The following is an 18,434-nucleotide window of genomic DNA, read 5'->3' on the forward strand; positions in this document are numbered from 1 at the left end:
TGTTTTGATAACAAGTGTCTGCTGCTCTTTGGGCCTGGGGCTTGATGCCTTTTGTGCTGCCCCTACCGTCCGTTAGGCCTGCATGACTGCGCGCTGTGTCAGAAAGCTCCACAGACAGGGACATGGACAAGGACACACACACTGGGCCCCCTAGTCACCTCCCCAGTTCAGCAGAGGCCCCCAAAGCACTGGCTACAAATACTGTATTCATATAAAGTCTAAGTTGCTTTCAAATACCGTACCTATTCTCTAATGGAACACACTTTAGCACGGCCCCCCATTGTCTCTGAGTGTCTGGCTTCGACTGATGAATTTGTTTCCATTGCCCACTTGGCTGAGGGCTCATATTTTGCCAGGGTCAGTGTGTGCAGTGACAATAAATCCCACCTGTGTGTTTTGGCCTCCGTCGACGATAGACTCTTTCCACTGTTGGCTGGAGAATGGCTGTAACTGGGTGGCAATCCAAACCTGGCAGCACCGTCCTGACCTGATGTCATCTGATGTTACAGATAATCCTGTTTGATCCTGTTTAGCTGTGGTCTGCTGTTTATCAACACTTTAGCTGGCACATACTCTGCATACATCCCCTGGAGGCAGTGTAAATTCAGGGCTGCTCATGTTCCTTTTGTAATTGACAACACCAGTTAAGCAGCAAGACTGAGATCAGCGCACTGATGGTTCTCAGGGAGCTCAACTTGAGTTGTTCTAAACACGCAACAGCCGTGTTCTCAGAAACTGATGAGTGGTTATGCTGGTGGCATAAGTCACATAACTTCTATTTCCACATTGTCATTTGATATTCTGAGCTGATCAGAAGTGTCACAGCAAACTTGATTCTAATAAACCGCATCGTTAATCTTCCCTGAGAAAAGTTTTCCACACTGGTTTTTCTTTATGTGCCTGAAAACCACAAGAAGCACCAGCCTGACAGTCCATTATGGATGATTTAGACACACTCAGGGTCTGTGTTTTATGGCCCGTCCATCTCCACATCCAGCCCTCACGTCAATTTAGAGAAGACTGAACATCACAAAGCATGACTGGAATTTAGAGTCTGTGCCGCAAGTTGTTTCAGGGATTACCATTAACAAACACTGCGGAAATCACATGTGAGCATCCCCTCATGTGACTTCCTATTGCTTCTGTGAGCGTTAAAAAACGTTGCCGTGCCTTTTGATTTCGGCCAGCTAAAGCACTTATTGCATTTTCTCTGCTTGGTTTTGCTGCACGCAAAGCTGGACTACAGGAATACTGAGAGAGAGACAGACTGAGAGAGAGAGAGGACAGGGCAGACAGAGTGATGGTGAGGAAGAGAATAAAAGATAGCTCTACTTTCAACTCAGTTGGCCCACCTGCTTTGTATTAGAGTGCAGTGCTGGTTGTCGGGAGGCATGGGGTCATCGGTGCAGACACTTTGAGTCTGCACTCAAAGGTATGGCGTACAGATGCCGCCGTAACCTCCATTCTCATTTATAAAAACTGCTGGCCCCACATCTGCTTGCATCTGTGCAATACATTTACTCGCCTAACTGGTGGAGCTGCTCCTCTATGATTCTGGAGACTCTCTTACATAACCACATTGCCTCGCTTCCCTCATGTCGGAGTGTGTTTGATGAAAAGTTACGGTGTGGTTCCTGAAGATCCTCGAACGATGAGTCACCCAAACCGCTGTGGTACATTTGAATGTGTAATCTAGCATTACCATTGAGATGTCATGTTGTAATCTTCCTTTTCCATTGGCTATAAAACTACCAGCATTAATTTTCAGTGATTAATCTTTTTTTGTGATCATTTTGTGGAAATTGCAACCGAGGATGCAACTGTTTTCTTTCTGGCTCTTTCTAATTATACAAACACACATATTCATGCATGGATTCAGACACTTTAAATGCCAAGTGTGCAGGTCATGGTTTTCCTATACGTGTTCTCGCTTTACTGGACCCACTGTCCACACACAAGACCAGACCTCGGTTTTCCAACAGTGCCATACCTCATTTTATTTCATAGTAGAGAAAACACAGCTAAAAGAGGTTCTAAGTGCTTGCATGCTTTTTGGAAAGGCAGACCAGAGCATTGATTCCCTCCTGCTCCCACCAGCACCCCGAGCCCAGATTCTGCCAAAGCCTCAGACCCACTCCTGTTTTCTTTTATTTGGCAGTGCAAGAGTCCAATGTCTTTTCAAGACTTGATAGATCCCTGTGAAATTCCTCCTCATGGACTTGGCTTCATTGTCTAATAAATGCCACCCCCCCACCCCCCCACCCACACACACAGGCTTAACCTCAGCCGTCAGTGTCTCCCTCAGCCCCATTCAGCTCAGACAAGCATTTCCATCATTAGCAGAAAACGAGTAGATGCCTCACTGATCAAGCTTGTCTTTTGTGATTAAAACCTGCATTTTTTCCCTGTCATATAGTCATGAGGAGAAAATTCTTCTGTTAATCTTTGCCAAATGTGATGGACACCTGACAGAGCACAGTGCCTCAGCCTCATAGTGTGTTAAGCATTATCATTCAGACAGCGTGTATCTAATTTTTCTTTTCCTTCTTCTTCTCTGTAGTCTCTCCCAAGTGCGTCCACAATGGGAAGGAGTTTTCCGAGGGAGAGGTGTACCGCATGGACCCCTGCTGGCTGTGTCAGTGCCGGGGTGGAATCTCCTTCTGCTCCAAGGCAGAGTGCGCTGAGCTGGACTGTGAAAACTTCTACATTCCTGAGGGCGAGTGCTGCCCTGTCTGCTTAGGTATGTCTATTTATCTTTGCTGAACATGATTGAAGCTAGGAGATTTGGATTTACGCTTGTGTTTTGGACGTTTAGGCCACTGGTGATGATGAGAAGGCCTGTGTGGCCAGCTGGCAGAGTAGAAAGCTGATGGAGGAGAGGTAGAGGCGATATCAAAATCAAAACCTTGCCTGACATTTACCTCCAGTGACCCTACCTTAATGGCTTCCTCATATAACCAGCTTCCAGTTGTTAACATACCTGGCATACAAGAGGTGCACCATAGAGCCAGGTGGAGATTCATTTCCACTGGGGAGCCTGAAGAATGTAAAAACCCTCTCTGAGTGTACAGCTTGGCTTTGTAATAGCTGCTCTGGCTTAATGGCAGGGGGCGGTACCCACTTGCAAAAACACATGTGTTTCATCCAGGTAGGGAGCTCTGATGTGCACCTGAGACTGTTAAAAAACGGGGTTGCAGCGCATATGGCAAGCACATTACAGTCCATGGAGATGGCGTCCAGTTTGGCCTCTGCCTGCAGTTGATCGGGTGCATTAGAGAGTGAAGAAGACAAAGAGTAAGACTATACAGGAGATCGTGTTAGGGAAGTGCTGGAAGTGCACCTGGAATATGCAGGCATGTAGATGGTATGGAATGCTTTCATCTTTTTCTTAGGGAAAGCTGCTTTCACTTACTGCATGGCTCACTGTGGAGAGCACTGGCTGTAATACTCTTAATCTGGATTAAGAGTTGTATTTAAGATTGCCTATGGTTACATTTCAAGATGCACTAATTAACAACAGTAGAACAAATGACTGTGTAATGTGAAAGGGGTTGCTTTTAAAGATCAACCCGCAGAGAATTATCACCACGCTGTGCAGTTTCCACAGCAGAAAGCAGTTCTTGTTTTGGAGTTGGAGACATTTTCTAACACACAAAAGATGCTATCGTGTTGCATTATGGGAAGTGTAGGCTTCAGGGGGTTTTGGAGCTTCACCAGGGCTGGGGCCTCTGCTGCATCACCTTCGACCACTCTTGTTTTTCGTCTCATGATTCCCACGGCTTCATGAAATTGAAATGTTCTGGTGTGACCCTTAAAGTTTCATTCTAAGGGTCATGGTACAGCATGTGTGAGGTGTGCACAGTGAGAGCACAGGGCAGAGAAAAATAGATCCCGTTCAGGTTAATCACAGCCAGATGGACGGAACCTCAGCGGCTAAAACGCAGCTGGACTCTGATAGGACAAATAGGACTCCTGTGCACAGCGTACAGTACACCTTCTCTCCCTCTGACACACTTTCAGTAAACCACACCAAACACACAAACACAGAAATATGAGCACACCCTTGTTTCACACTGACACTCAGAGAAAATACTGAGACCACCTTCAAACCGGCCCAGGTTACCAGTAAACAGTGTAAAAAAAAACCAAAACTGTTTATAGTAAATGTAAAAAATGCTTTCAGTGCTTGGCTCGTGCATCATACTCCACCTCAAGCTGGGCAGAAATTGCCCCAAACTTTCTGGTTCCTCCTTCAGGTGAATGGCTGCAGAGCTACAGTAATGCTTTCTTTGTTTTGGAGTGAAATTTATCAAACAGTGACCTCGTCACTGACGTGAGGGGTCACAGCTGAGACTCAAATGCATGGCTTCAAGCTTCCAGCCAAAAGGTGTGTACACTGTGGGGACCAGTGCTAATGAAAGTCATTATCCTTGCTGTGTTTTCAGTGGGATGACTCAGCAACACAAAACTCATCCATCTCATGTCAACTTAAATCCCTTTGTCTGTTGTTGCAGAGCCAAATTCAACAGTGTTCACTCCATAGGACTTGGTGATAAGCCAGTTTCCATATCTTGTTAGCTCCCTCGTGGAGTATCCTGCTTCCTTCAGCTCTGCTCTCACTCTTTCTCCTGTCAATTCAATTACAGTAGAGGATGTAGTAGAAGGTACACGGACTGTAGCTTTGGCTGTAAATTCCATTCATGGTCGCCAAACAAAACCAAATGTGTGAATCATATCAAAGCTTCCTCCTTCCTCTCTCACTTTGTCCCTGACTCATAATCTATGTTCTCTCCTGTCAGATGTGGAGTTACTGTCGATGGACAGCACCAAGGCCAGCTGCTGGGTGAATAACAAGCTGCGAGCCCACGAGGAGCAGTGGAAGGAGGACGACTGCACCTTCTGCCAGTGTGTGGATGGAGAGCCGCACTGCACGGCCATGGCCTGCAAGCAGAGCTGCCAGAACCCCGTCAAGATCCCCGGAGAGTGCTGTCCCTTCTGTGAAGGTGCAGAGAGCTGCGTCAGTCTCCCAACCAAAGAGCACTTGTCTTTATCGTATCTAGTGTATATCGAGGTGCACATTAGCCCACATACCACATGTAGGAGGCTCCCGTGTCCCCGCAGCTTTGCTGCAGAGGCCATGTCGGCGTGGGCTCATTAAAGTGGAGGCCAGGGAGCATTCTTCAAGCGGCAGGGTTCTTTGTGTTCCTTTATTACCGTTGCCCGCCAAAATGAGACCCACCTGTGTGTGTGAGGCTGCGCCATGCTTTTAAAGCAGGGGGCTGCATAATTGAAGTGGATCCCCTTTTTTGTGAGTGTAATTAGTTACAGCTCATTGGGCTGCTCCTCCCACTGAACGTGGCAAGAGACGCTTGACGGGAAAAGCTATGGTGTGTGTGCGTGTGTGTGCGTGTGTGTGTGTGTTGTTCCAAACTGTGCTCATTCATTGTGGCTTCACAATAAAGCTGGACCTGATTCAAGAGCGTCTGGGCAGTGCTAGAGTCTGACTTCAGTCCAGGGGCCACTCTGTGATCTTCACTGCTAGTCCTCGAACTAAAACATGCTCTTTAGACGCGTTCAACTTATTAATGGTAGACAGTTCCACACAATAAGACCGAGAGGTATAATACCCCTTACAGTGTGACCCACCCTGGTGTAATTGCTCTACATTTATCTGTAATCACTGTTTACTACAAAATAAGAGCAGTGTTAATAGGTAGCTATTACAGTTGGCACAGAAAGCATAGATGAGGTATTACACCTGAGGGGATCTGAGCACACATATGTAAAAAAAAAAAAAAAAAGCAGAAAGAGATTCATAAAAGGAATCACGTCCTGTTCTTAGTTGTATACTTTGAATGCTGCTGCTCTCATGCACAGTCCTAACCCTCCATTATGTCTTTGTTCTCCAGAGCCTTCCTATGAAACAGTTAGCCCCATGCTGTGTCCTCCCCTGGAAAACTGCTCCCTGTCAGGCAATGACTGCCCCTATGGCTTCCAGCAAGACAAAAATGGATGTCTGCTCTGCCAGTGTCTCAATAGTAAGTTCCCTTTCCTCACTTTATGTTGAACCTAAAGGGTTAAAGCCTCAGGGACTGGTTTGCAGAAGCTGACATGCTGCTTCTCGCAGTTTTGAAAATGGGGGGCACACAACGCTGTGTTTACCTGTTTGCTCTCGCTGATGTCAATCAAATTTGGGGACCACTGGCTTTTGACAGCAGCAAAGATGTGTTCGCATTCGTGACAGCTTATTTGTGTCCATGTATGCAGTCATTGCAAAGCTCTCTGTCACAGGAATGTTCCTGTGAGCAGCTCCTTAGCAGCTCATGCCTTTGATGGATTGTTGTGCCCGTGATCAGATGACCTCTCCCTCAACTCTTTCAGATGACTCCTGCCCTGACCTGGGAAAATACTGTTCCCTGCGATGCCCAATGGGATACGAGAGGGATGATTTTGGCTGTGAGGTGTGCGAGTGCAGCATCCCCACGCCCAAGTGCCGACCTTTGACCTGCACAAAGACCTGCCCCTATGGATATGTGTAAGTGCACCCAGTGAGCCTTCTCATCCACCGACACTCATTTGTCATCCGTGTTTTCAGCCTGTTTAAAGACATCTGTGGCTGTCAGTGATATGCAGACATGTGAGGAAACTGTGCAGCCCACTGGAAATTCTGTTATGCTGGTGACTTGTCTCTTTTCTCTACTGATTTTACTCTTGAGAAAATGTTTGTGTCTTAAAGTCATTTTTTCAAGTGATGCCCAGCAGAGGCCAGTGCCTAATTGTTGCTGGTAAAAAGGAAGTAGAACAGGCTGTTGCAGCAACACAGTAGTTTAGCATCCGAGATCAAAGGGCCTACCTTGGTGGCCAGTCCCAGGTCTCTAAGTCAGTGTGTGAGTGTGTGTGAATGCTTGTGTGTGAGTCATTCACTGTGAGGTCCTCGCAAGAACTTTCAGCCCCCTGCAACTCTTTTCCTCCTAATCCCATTTAACCCAATCAAACATCTGGAAGTGCTCTCTACCGGGACGCTTGGTCCCCAGGCACCACTCTCATTTCATAAATCATCGTTCCGTCTCAAAACAACGATCAAAAACACATCAGGACAAAAGCTGCCTTTATGAAACGTATACAGTTGGGATTCTTCTGGTATCTCAACCATGCTCTGTGGAGCCGCGGATCAAGATGGGCCCGATATGTCTGCAGAGGAGGAGAGGAGAGGAGAGCAGCTGAGAGGAGAGGAGAGCAGCAGAGAGGAGAGCAGAGGAGGGGGACCCTGTGGGGAAAAGAAGAGCAGGAAGTCCTGGCTTTATCCTTCATAAGCAGCTGTTTAGGTCTACCCTCAGAAGTCTGAAATCCTCTGAGATTTTGCCAGCCTCACAATACAGATCTGTCTTCTCACACAGGCAGCGACCACAAAGAAACAAAAGGCACAAAGGATCTCTGTGTTTATACCTCTCGTATTGATGACATCCTGTGTGTACTGTAATGTACATATCCCAAACTGAAGGACCAGGCCTCCAAAGCAGGATGAATGTAAACCTTGTAAACTCTGTATAACCATGTGTCGAACACTCCTCTCTCGTGTTAACAGTCCAGATGAAGGGCGTTCTCAGGGGAGTTCTTACGAGCGAAGTTGAGTTTTCCATCCTTCATAGCTCAGAATCATCACTGTGACCTCACAGGTCATGAATGGCATTTTTCTGGCCATCGCCATTGCGGCACACTGGAAATTGTGCCGAGCCAGCAGTCCCAGGGCCGGGGCCTCCAGTGCCTCCCCAAGCCCCTCTATCCCCCTGGAGCCCAAAGCGCTGCTTGGCATTCCACACACCATCTTTGAACAAAGCCTTGCTCTAAGGTCGCAGCACTCTCTGTCTCTGTATTTGTACAGTGAGGCACTGGCCAAACCCTCACTATGTTGTTTCAATAGCTGTTATTGCTGTTTCAGCATAGATAGGGTGCTCTGTTTGCTGAGCCTGACATACTCTGTCCTCTTTATGGGACCCAGCACCCATCCATGGGTTCGAGGAATTCTTTTACTCACGCTGCCCTGGCAGATGAAGATTAATCGAGTAATTACCCAGGCCTAATGAGGCCACGGCTTCATAAAATAGGTATCATCACTTACCTTGAGGGAGAGACGAGAGGGAGGCTGGCGGGTTGACAGAAGGTTACAGACAGGGAGGGGTAGAGAGGGAGTCTGTAATGAGAGAAGTGTAGATACAGGTCATTCTTTCATCTGGGTTTTGACAATTTATCAACCTGCAGCTCATCCATGTTTTATTAGGCAGATAATTGGATCCAACCGGCCTATTTCCAGCCTCTGCAGCTCCTCTGTCTCTGTCTGTGAGGATATGCCTTTAATGCTGCTTTGTTCTGACAACTGGACTCCTGTTTCTCTTCTGGCCAGTTTTGTTAAATTGTCACTAAATTTACAAGTCATCCGACAGTTTATACCTGACCCTCAGTGGGCCATATTGCTCTCTCTTTTCCTGTGCTACCAGTAAACATGCCTACAGTAGCTCTTGCCTGGCCGCTGCTCCTGTATGTCCGCCAAAGGCTTTTGGAGCAATAAGGATGGCAAGGGGGGAATTGAAAGCATCTGAATTGGCTTTAGATTGCTTCATCCAGAGTGTTTGGGTTGGTTTGATGTGCAAACCACAGGGAGCTCATGTGTTGGCCTTTTATTTGGCCTTCTTTAAGGGCAGCTAATATAAAGAGGGGAAAGCAGGTCCAGATGTTGATTATACCAGACTTGAGCATCTGGGTTTCACTCAGTCCTCCTCTTCATCTTGGAGATATCCTCAGTGTGTATTCTTTGTTGCCCCGCAGGAGGAACAAACATGGCTGTGAGATGTGTCGCTGTGTCAAGTGTCCTCCCTTCACTTGTGACAAGCACTGCAGCGACGGCTACCGTCAGAACAGGAAGGGCTGCTCCATCTGCATGTGTAAAGGTAACCGAGCTCTGGTGCAGACGTCACCTGCTGCAAAATGCTGGGCAACAGTCGTTTACTCCTGACAGAATAATACCTCAATAGCAATAACATGACAGTATTTGAGGGATGATTCACAGGGCGAGGAAGGAGGATTTTATAGTATACCAATATAGTTGCCTCTTCAAGGTCCAGTGTGTAGGATTTAGTGGCATCTAGCTGCAGATTGCTACCGCACTCGTCCTTTAAGAGTTATATACCAATAGTTACCTCCTGGTACACATTTCCACCACAAGGTCCTGACTGTAACCAGCATAAAGGGCAAGGGATGGTAGCAGATAGAAGAGCTCTGTTAGCAGAGCTGAGTTTCTGCCACTAAGCTGCAGCTTTGATTTCCTGTGACCCTCTGGTGCTCTACAGTGGAGACTTTTTATGCATGTTTGTTTTGCTCCTTGTTTAGCTTCATCCAGGGGCTGTGTGTCCAACTCTAATTAGATTCCCTCAAGCCCTAAGTTTAAAGCAAGTATGCAGATGCCATATTTATGCTCCGCCACATTTTATGTGATGTGTTTATTTTGCCAATTTGGCTTTATTATAAATATTCCAGCCTCAAATATACTTTTGGTTTTCCTGTATGGTGAGGAGATCAGTACAGCTGGCTCCTCGTCTCCACACACAGAGCGACTCACACACACACACACACACACACACACACACACACACACACACACACACACACACACACACACAGCCGGACCTGCTGCAAATAAACTGCTGCTTACCTGATTTTAAAACTCTTATCTCTCTGTGGGCTGTTAAAATATTTAGAGATAGGAAACTTTTTTTGGAAGTACATTTTTTGCAAGTTTTGTATAAAAGAGAATAGACGCTGAAACATCTGCCTGAACTCTGCAACGTCGCATGGTTCACTGTGTTCAGCTTTGTTCCTGATCCCACTGGAGCCCTGCAAGCTAGAACAGCCCCGCTGAGTTTAACACATGCTGGGGCAGAGTTACTGGCAGTGTTTCCCTTTTCATTTTTATGTCAGTTGACAAAAATTGTTGGAAATTCATTACCTTTATTTGTGGCTCAATTCCAAATTGACTATTGGGACACAAATACGCAATAAAGGAAGATCAAACGCCTGTTGGTGGATGTTCCATTCGATGGAACCACAACCACTTAACTCTCACATTAGCCTCTAATGAAATTGGACCTAAGACAATAATACTGACCCTTTTTACTGTAAATCGTAAATGTACTTAATGAAATTTCCACGGTGAATTTACCAGGTTCCCTGCCAGACAGAGCCAAGTTGCTGTTTTTGCACAGCTATTCTACAAGTCGTTGGTCACCCAGTGATGTCTGTTCTTTTCATGTTTGTGTCTCTAGAAAGTGGCCGTGTCCCGAGCACCACTTCCCCGGCGCCGATGCCCAGCTACTGCCTCACCTCCAACGGGCACCGATATGAGGAAGGTGACGGCTGGCACGACGGTTGTCGTGACTGCTACTGCCACTCTGGACGGGAGATGTGCGTGCTCATATCCTGCCCCGTGCCCAGCTGCTCTCATCCGGTTGTGAGGCCTGACCAGTGTTGTCCTACATGCGAGGGTACGTGTCTCCGCTTGAGTGTGACTGTATTCTATATTCAGTTTTAAAAGATAATACTTAGTAGACAAGAAACCCATCACACAGTCAGGCGGCTTTAAACAAACCCTCAGATTATCTTAACTTGATTGGAGGAGAAAATACAGGTGAATAATAGCTGTTAGTTGAAAACATCCATGCTGGTTTACAGACATTTATTATCAACATTACAGACTTCCTCACTTTCATGATTTCATTGCAGCAACTTTGTTCTCAGTTGTCAGCGCTCTGCAAGTACAGTGTTATAAGAAGCCAATAGAAATTATGGCCAAGATGAGATGAGGTCAGTTTGACAATTTGATGTGCAGTTTTACCTCTTTAAATTTCCCTTGAAGCATTTGGCGATACGCTGAATCAAGGTGACTGCTTCACGTCTCAGCATACAAAAAACAAATGAATGAATTGTGTTGCAAGTAATACACATGCACGCATGCGTGCGCGCACACACACACACACACACACACACACACACACACACACAGGTCTGGCACCACCCAGCATACAGCCCCCTCACAGCTCATTGAAGTGCGAGCTTTGCATCATTAGCTATGGCTTTTAGGCCTTAGACTTGCTGACCAGTGAAACACTCAAACACACAGTCTCTGTCTGTTTCTCTAAAAATGGAAGGCACACCGATCCACACCCACACATTTTTTATCCACAACCCTCCAACTCATGCGGGATATTTATGGAGGAGTGACTCAGTTGGCTGTTCAAATATTTAGGAGTGAAAGAATGTCTACCACTTTCAGAAGCTACACACACTTTGCAGTCAGGGGACAACAGGCTAACTCTTTGCAGATGTCTGTTACTCTGCTGGACAGAAAGATGTTTCCAACTAAACTTGTGTCACAACACATCTTGGACACCACCCTACACTGCCCGAGACTTCTTTTTAATGGATTGTGGCCTCTCATGCATCCTCACTCTAGTAAACTATGACTCTGTGTACTCTCTCAAGATCTTTTCCCTGCATCATGTTGCAGTTATTGTCTCGGGCTGAATGTATGTTTGTTAGCCACAGACCAGAATGTGAATTTGATAGCAGAACACAAACATGACTATTTCCTTTCATTTCTTCCCTCCTCCGTTACTGCAGATGAGTCAGGCAGCGGTCAGCCAGAGGGGATGGACATGGTGGTGTGCCGAGCACCTGGGGGGGAGTTTTATGTGGAGGGGGAGACCTGGAACCTGGACGAGTGCACACGCTGCACCTGCAGGAAGGGACGTGTCCTGTGCGACACTGAAGTGTGTCCCCCGGCTCTCTGCCAGACACCAATCAGGAACAAGGACACCTGTTGCCACGTATGCCCAGGTAATAGGAAAAAGGCCAGGGTGCAGGGAAGCCGGGGTCATTTCAGACAAACATGCACAGGGCGTCAGAAGTGTAAAGCTGTTTTGGATGTGCTATCAGCATGTGGCTTTAGAAGGTCTTGCATGTTGCACTCAGTTTTATGTCAGGCACACAGACTCATAAAGAAACCAGCCGAGACCGGTTGGGTTTACATAGTGATCCTCCAGGCAGGCAGCAGCACATGTGGACTGCCTTCACCCGGCAGCCCGCACCGGAGATTCATCATAACTCTCTTATAGCTGGAAGGACAAGAATTTAACTGATTTGGCTCAATCTGTGCCGTTCCTTTTGCTATGGGAACAAACTTTGACACAAATGTTTCGGCGAGCGCAAAACCACACGCATATTTTATTTACAACTGTGCCCAAACACTCATGCGTCTCTCATACACTTAGAATCAACATACCCCAAGCATTCCCGAGCATGAGGCCCACAAATCAGCAATGCATGACTGCGCCTGAGAGCTGCTCCTTGAGAATGCCAGGCCCGCCTTATCGCCGCATCTCCTTTCACAAAAGCAGATTGTCAGAGGCCAGCCTTTGATATATGTATGGGCCCGGTCACCAGGAATGTGGGAATAATACACATTTCACTGACAGGCCCTATGATGGATGTGTACTGTAGGGTAGTGCAGTGTGTACATGCTAACTAAGTCTTAAGTCATGAGAAGGCCATATATCTGAGGCCTGCAGCGATCTGATGAGACAGAAAGATAAGACCTTAGAGCTGACATCTGCCATATGGAGTCACTTGTGTCAGCGCTTTGCATACAGTAAAGCATCTTATCGTTAATGTAGCCCTAAAGGTCCCGCCACTTTTGTGATTGAGAATTTACACAGCAGCAGTCATGCAGAAGTAGGCCTCTCCGAGTCATTTTATACAACTACAATATTGGGGTTTTTTCTTTGAAAATGGCAACACTCTGCAAGCTAAAATTAGGCTCTAACCTTTCATTGCCAAGTCCTGTTAAGTGAAGAAAGAGGCTGGAACGTGACCTAGCACACAGCCCCATGTCTTGCCTTAGCCTTTGAGTATTTTCATTATCAACCCTGCTTGTACCTGTGTGCAACCACAGACGAGACGCTGAGCCCCTTGCTGCCAGTGAACAACAGCCAGCAGGAGTACTGCATAACCAACGATGGAGACGTGCTGCTGGCGGGAGACTCTTGGAAAGCCAACGCCTGCACCAGCTGCACCTGCAACAACGGCACCATTCAGTGTTTCTCTCAGCGCTGTCCGGCTGCCAACTGCAGGGTGCCCGTCTTACGCAAGGGCCAGTGCTGCCCACACTGTCTCGGTGAGTATTTAGGTGCGTCAAGAGAAAGCTGCCTTTATGAGTATTTGTGCCTTTAGACTCAACTTTGAGTGTTTTTACTGCACTAAAAATGTACTCAACTTTGAGTTTTAGATTCTGAATGTGCTTTATATTACATACTAAAAATGTAAATTATGTAACACGCTCCACAAAGTGAGAACAAGAACTATCAAAATCCTTTACGTAATAAGTTGTGCCAGGGGAACAAGACACAGCCTGCTGTTGGGAAAGTTATAATCCATAATGCTGCATGTCAAAAAGAGGGCGTAGCTGAGGGGTTTCCAGTCTGAATGTGTGCATATGTGTTTGTTCGTTAGACAGAGCCACTCTGGCGCTACATAGGCAACCAACCATTCGCAACAACATTCCATGTGACATACACACACCGTGCGCTCAGAGCAAAAACATTCCTCGAGCATCCGCACATTCACACGTGTTTCCTGTCCCCGGCTGAATCGGCCCGCGCCACTCTCTGTGTGGCGGCACAGGAAGGCAAAGCTCCATGTCAGCTTTTCCTATAGAGGAAAACCTCAGCATAGGCTCCCATTGTTCAACCCGATATGTCGCCGTTTCACCAGGCCTTTGTTTTTGCCATTTTCCCGCTGGAGTTTTTTACGTAATGCCTGGGCAAAGTCGTACCGCTGAAGTGAAGTGGACAGTTCTTGTAAACACAACTTATCAATTGAGACACCAGGGAGTTCATACACTAACTCACAGTTTAATGTTTATGTCTGGAATGATTTGCATCACACCAGTGATGTCGGTAATGGATCTTATTCCCGTCTGAACAGAAATTACGACGTCAGTGCCAGTGATGGTGTCTACCAACGCCCCCAAGACGACAGTCACTCTGACAGTGGAGAGCGCAGTGTGGATCACCACTGCCACTGTGCCGCCCATCATTGCTGACCCAGGTACCCGCTCTTTAAATCCCTTCATTTAATACACCATGTAGCGTTAACTCCATCCTAGTTGTTGGCATGACTCTGTGTACTCTCCCTTTCAGTTTCTGTAAATGTTTATTCTAATGGTCTCACGCTGAACTTAAACGACTGATAAATGGACACTAGTTGAACATGATCTCATGAGACACCCAGCGTTAATTCTTCAGTGTTCAGAGCTGGGATAGCTGCCAAAAGCAAAGACAGAAGCTAGTTTCAGTTTAGGTTTGGCCAATGGGATGGGCACAGTGATGAAAAAGCTTTTTTGTGGGACAGATATCCGATATCGATGTTGTCTGTGTCCCACAGATGAGCCAGGTTTGGGTGAGAATTACCCCAGCCAAACAGAGATGGCCCTCATCTACCAATCAGCAGCCTGGATACTGGCAGGTCTCCTCCTGGCCATCATCATCTTCCTCATTGTGGCGTTACTCATCAACAAGAAAAAGAAGTGGGTGCAGATGTCCTGCTACAGTGCACCAAAGAAGGTGAGAAGTAATCACATAAATCATAGCATTATTTTGAAGTGCAGGCTTGAAATTGTCTTCCAGCTTCTGCTACAACCAGTGTGAAAGCTGCCACGGCGGCAGGATAAAGTTGCCCTGCACTTTCAGCTGGAACCCCATTTTACACCTGGTATTAGACTGGGATCTGAAACTGGATATGTTATCTGGATAATAAACAATCCGATCTTGCCTTTGTGTTTACACCTGGTATTTTAATGCGTTCTCGTTATCCTCTTTGAGATCAGATCACTGTTCTCCAGAGCTAAACCTGCATGTGAATAATTTGAGGTGGTGGCAAATCAGACCCAGTCTCCCTTAAAGAGTCACTGAGTTTTCTAAGTTGACCTGTTGTCTTGCTGTGTTGCAGGCCGCTCAGTGACAGATCTCTTTTGTGCCGCAGATCAGCTGCACAGATGAGGGCAACACACGCCATCACATTTAGTTATTCCTTACTGTGTGTCTTTCATTTTCCACCTGCATTGCTTTCATTTTTCACACTGTTCTGTTGAATGATGCATCTTTTGGCACTTTCTGCCACAGAATAGACGTATAATCAGTAATTAGAGGTGTGTCTCTTTCAGCCTTCTCATTGCTCCCTCTCTAAATTTGAACAACCCTATATTTTATGTTAGCTGAAAACAAATATCTGTATGTTGTGTAGGCTACGGATACCAGCACTTGACACAATGCAAGCCAGACTGCCTCCAGATCCAGATCTGTCAAAACCTGAATTGTGGCTTCAAACTAACAACAAGGTCTTATGTTCTTTTTTCTTTCCCTGCTCAGACGGTGATCCTAAAGAAGCATGTAAACAAGAACTCAGTGGTCTACATGGAGCCCTCCAAGGAGAACAAATTTCAGAATGTCAAGAATGACTGCGGCATCATCCATTTCTCTCCAGAAATGAGCTCCCCCTGCGTGGACAAGATGACCATCCCCAGGGCCAAGCTGAGCCTGGGCAACGACTGGACGCCGCGCTAAATCCACCGCTCAAACCCCGCAGATCAGAGCTGTCCGGCACCTCCCACTCTCTCTTACTGCTGTATCCAAGGTGATCAGTGCAGCGGTGCACACACACACACATACACATAAACACACACACCTTGGGCGCCGCCTCGTTCCCACCCTTCTCTCTCTGTGTGACAGTAAAACTGAGGACACTCAACGAGGGACAAAGCAAGCGACCTCTGTTTCTTTTCTTATGTGTCCATATTCTTCTGTGTTTGGAGCTCTGGGTGGAGTGAGATGCTGGGAGGTGGATGGATGCGTGGACATGTAAAGGACACAGCCACTCTGGGCTCTGCTTTCAAACAGAGCAGGAGGCAGCCAGAGCGGCTCCTCTGTCAGAATCAGACTTTGACTGTGAACATTGTAATATTATTGCTTATTATTGCCTCCTTTTGAAACTGGAACTTTGAGGCAATAAGAGGAGCATAAAAAGCTTTAGGACGGGGGTTTGGGCTTTAGTTTAAAGGGGGTCTAGAGGATGATGCCCCCCCTGAGTTCAGCAGTGCTTCGTGGATGTAATCATTTTCATCAGCAGGGAGGCCAAAGGAACCGATAATCCAGTTGGATCACATTGGGTTCAGCAGCCAAATCATAACAAGTCAGCAGTCTCTATATAGACCCCCAGATCCAAACCCCTGCTTTAGAATGTGTGGTTTCCAGCTTAGTTTTTGTATATTTCTACAGTATTTGTACTTGTTGTAGTGTTGTTCTTGGCCACCTCTTGTTTTTATTATGGGTGTCTCCATGGGGCCAGATTGAAACATTTTGAAAATGCCAGTCTAAACATTCCCCCCCGATCAAGTTCAGGAAGGACTCGCTTCCCAAACAGCAGCCTTGTCCCTACCTTCAAATGACCCAAGCCATTCCATTCAGAAAACTCCCGACAACAAACCGCAGTTCTACAAAATGAAATACATGACTTCCCTCTGCGAGCCAATAGCCTTGGTCTTTCCGCTCAGCCTCATGCGACCTCGGCGCTTCCAGAAGGAGTCGGTTGTACTTCATCATCTCAGAAATTGCAGAGTGGAAGCCGAAGTGATGTTCATCCAGGAGGAATGTGCTTTTACTGGCTGCAGTGGATTCGAAATGGTGCCAGACGCTTCATCTGGACCTATGAGGAATGTCTTTGATACCTTGCCTCGCTTCATAACTTCATTCACAGCCGTGCGTGTGTGAGCGTGTGTGTGTGGAGCTACTGTTCACAGCGAATGTTAGCGGTAGTAATGATTCATTTTAAAGCCTTAATTCTATAGCCTTAATGCATTTTCTTTGTTGATATCCTGTTTTCATGACTGTCAGCCCATCGCAAGGAATCTAAAAGCAGTAATATATTCACCCAATGTTAAAGTGGACAGATTGTGTTGCGCGGCGTCACTGATGATGTGTGATGTGGAGAGGCTGGAGCGTGAGGGGAGCTTTCTAGTAACTGCACGTATTGGTACACATGACAAAATCCGAGCATGTTGAAGAGATGTAGCACTTTTCTTTGGAGCCAGTGTTTTTTTTAGAAAGCTCCCTGCAGGATTCTTGGAGGGATAAAGGCCCTAATCAGGGATTTGATCGGGATATTAAGATCACGGAGATGTTAAACCACTCAAGTGAACACGCTGCTGCAGCTAGAGGCTCGGCACCAATCTGATCAGCTCGGGGAGGGAGGGACTCTGAGGAGCGTTGCGAAACAAACTGGGGCTTCATAGGAAAAGGTTTTGGATTCAGAGTTGTCGATCCACTGCCGATTTCTCAGCACGCAGACCATTCTGATGCCAAAATTGGTTGGAGACCAATTTCTGTCGCAGTGTTTTAGTAACTCAGTAGATTTGTGTCTGTTTGAATCATGACCATGTGCTTTAAAAATGAAGAGGTGACTGTAAAAGCTTACGCAATTCTTTGTTCTATGTGTAAAAAAGTAGTTTAAATTAGTAGGACAGAAGAGTACCTTATTTATTTTTTCACATAGCTTTATTTATTAATACTATAGTTTGAGATTTTTTTTTTTTTTTTTTTGAAAATGAACTTTTGGTAGCCAAAGCTGTACATTGTAGACTATTTACCATTTCTATCTGCTATATTCTATACAACCTTATTTATTTCACTGTTGCAAACCCTGTAAATATGTTTCCTAGATGATGAACTGTAACATTTACACTTATTTTGAAAATAAATGTGTGAACCAAAGTGGCCTGAATGATGATACTTACTCTGGGTTGGAGGAACAATTCCCTAAAGTGCAGTGATGTCATCAAAAGATGGCATCTGTTTGTGGTTTGTACTTCACTCACAGATTCACAGGCTCATGCACATCTGGTCCTGGAGTTCGGCTCCAAATTGGAATTTGTCCTCTCTTAGATGCTTTAAATCAGATCGTTTTCCCTTGCTTACCAAGGTTGCTCTCTTATCTCAGTAGCACTTGCAGATGTGTTTAGTAGTGACGCTGTAGATTGTTTCCGATGGGGCCTCTCTGAGATGTGAGTACTTGTGAACGGTAAGTAGATCTCATCTATCCAGTGGGCTAATAAAACACTGGAAAACACAAACACAGACCTGGAAACCTGGATAATCCTCAGTGCAGACAGGGCTGTTGTTTCGACTTGTCCGTAAAAGCTGGCTCATAAACTTAAAGGTGAGGAAGCTTCTCCGGAAGGATCAATAAAGCAAACATTAGGGTCAGTTTCCCAGGCCGACGAGTACGTCAAATACTGCAACACACAGTCTAAAAGTACCAACAGTTTAACGAAGTGT

General features: G+C 46.2%; 1 protein-coding gene across 1 annotated transcript in view; it reads left to right on the forward strand.

Annotated features, from left to right (window-relative positions):
* The window catches only part of crim1 (cysteine rich transmembrane BMP regulator 1 (chordin-like)), a 31,344-nt gene extending 13,472 nt beyond the window's left edge, over positions 1-17,872 (forward strand). Inside the window, exons 5-15 of the mRNA XM_070979862.1 lie at positions 2,561-2,740; positions 4,800-5,003; positions 5,910-6,038; positions 6,382-6,535; positions 8,824-8,945; positions 10,317-10,535; positions 11,671-11,886; positions 13,001-13,222; positions 14,032-14,154; positions 14,491-14,669; positions 15,474-17,872. Coding sequence (XP_070835963.1) covers positions 2,561-2,740; positions 4,800-5,003; positions 5,910-6,038; positions 6,382-6,535; positions 8,824-8,945; positions 10,317-10,535; positions 11,671-11,886; positions 13,001-13,222; positions 14,032-14,154; positions 14,491-14,669; positions 15,474-15,668 — 1,943 coding nt within the window. The 3' untranslated portion in view covers positions 15,669-17,872. The remainder of the gene's footprint in view (positions 1-2,560; positions 2,741-4,799; positions 5,004-5,909; positions 6,039-6,381; positions 6,536-8,823; positions 8,946-10,316; positions 10,536-11,670; positions 11,887-13,000; positions 13,223-14,031; positions 14,155-14,490; positions 14,670-15,473) is intronic.
* The last annotated feature ends 562 nt before the right edge of the window (positions 17,873-18,434 follow it).

This window comes from Chaetodon trifascialis, chromosome 14, assembly GCF_039877785.1.
Source record: "Chaetodon trifascialis isolate fChaTrf1 chromosome 14, fChaTrf1.hap1, whole genome shotgun sequence".
NCBI classification, from domain to species: domain Eukaryota; kingdom Metazoa; phylum Chordata; class Actinopteri; order Chaetodontiformes; family Chaetodontidae; genus Chaetodon; species Chaetodon trifascialis.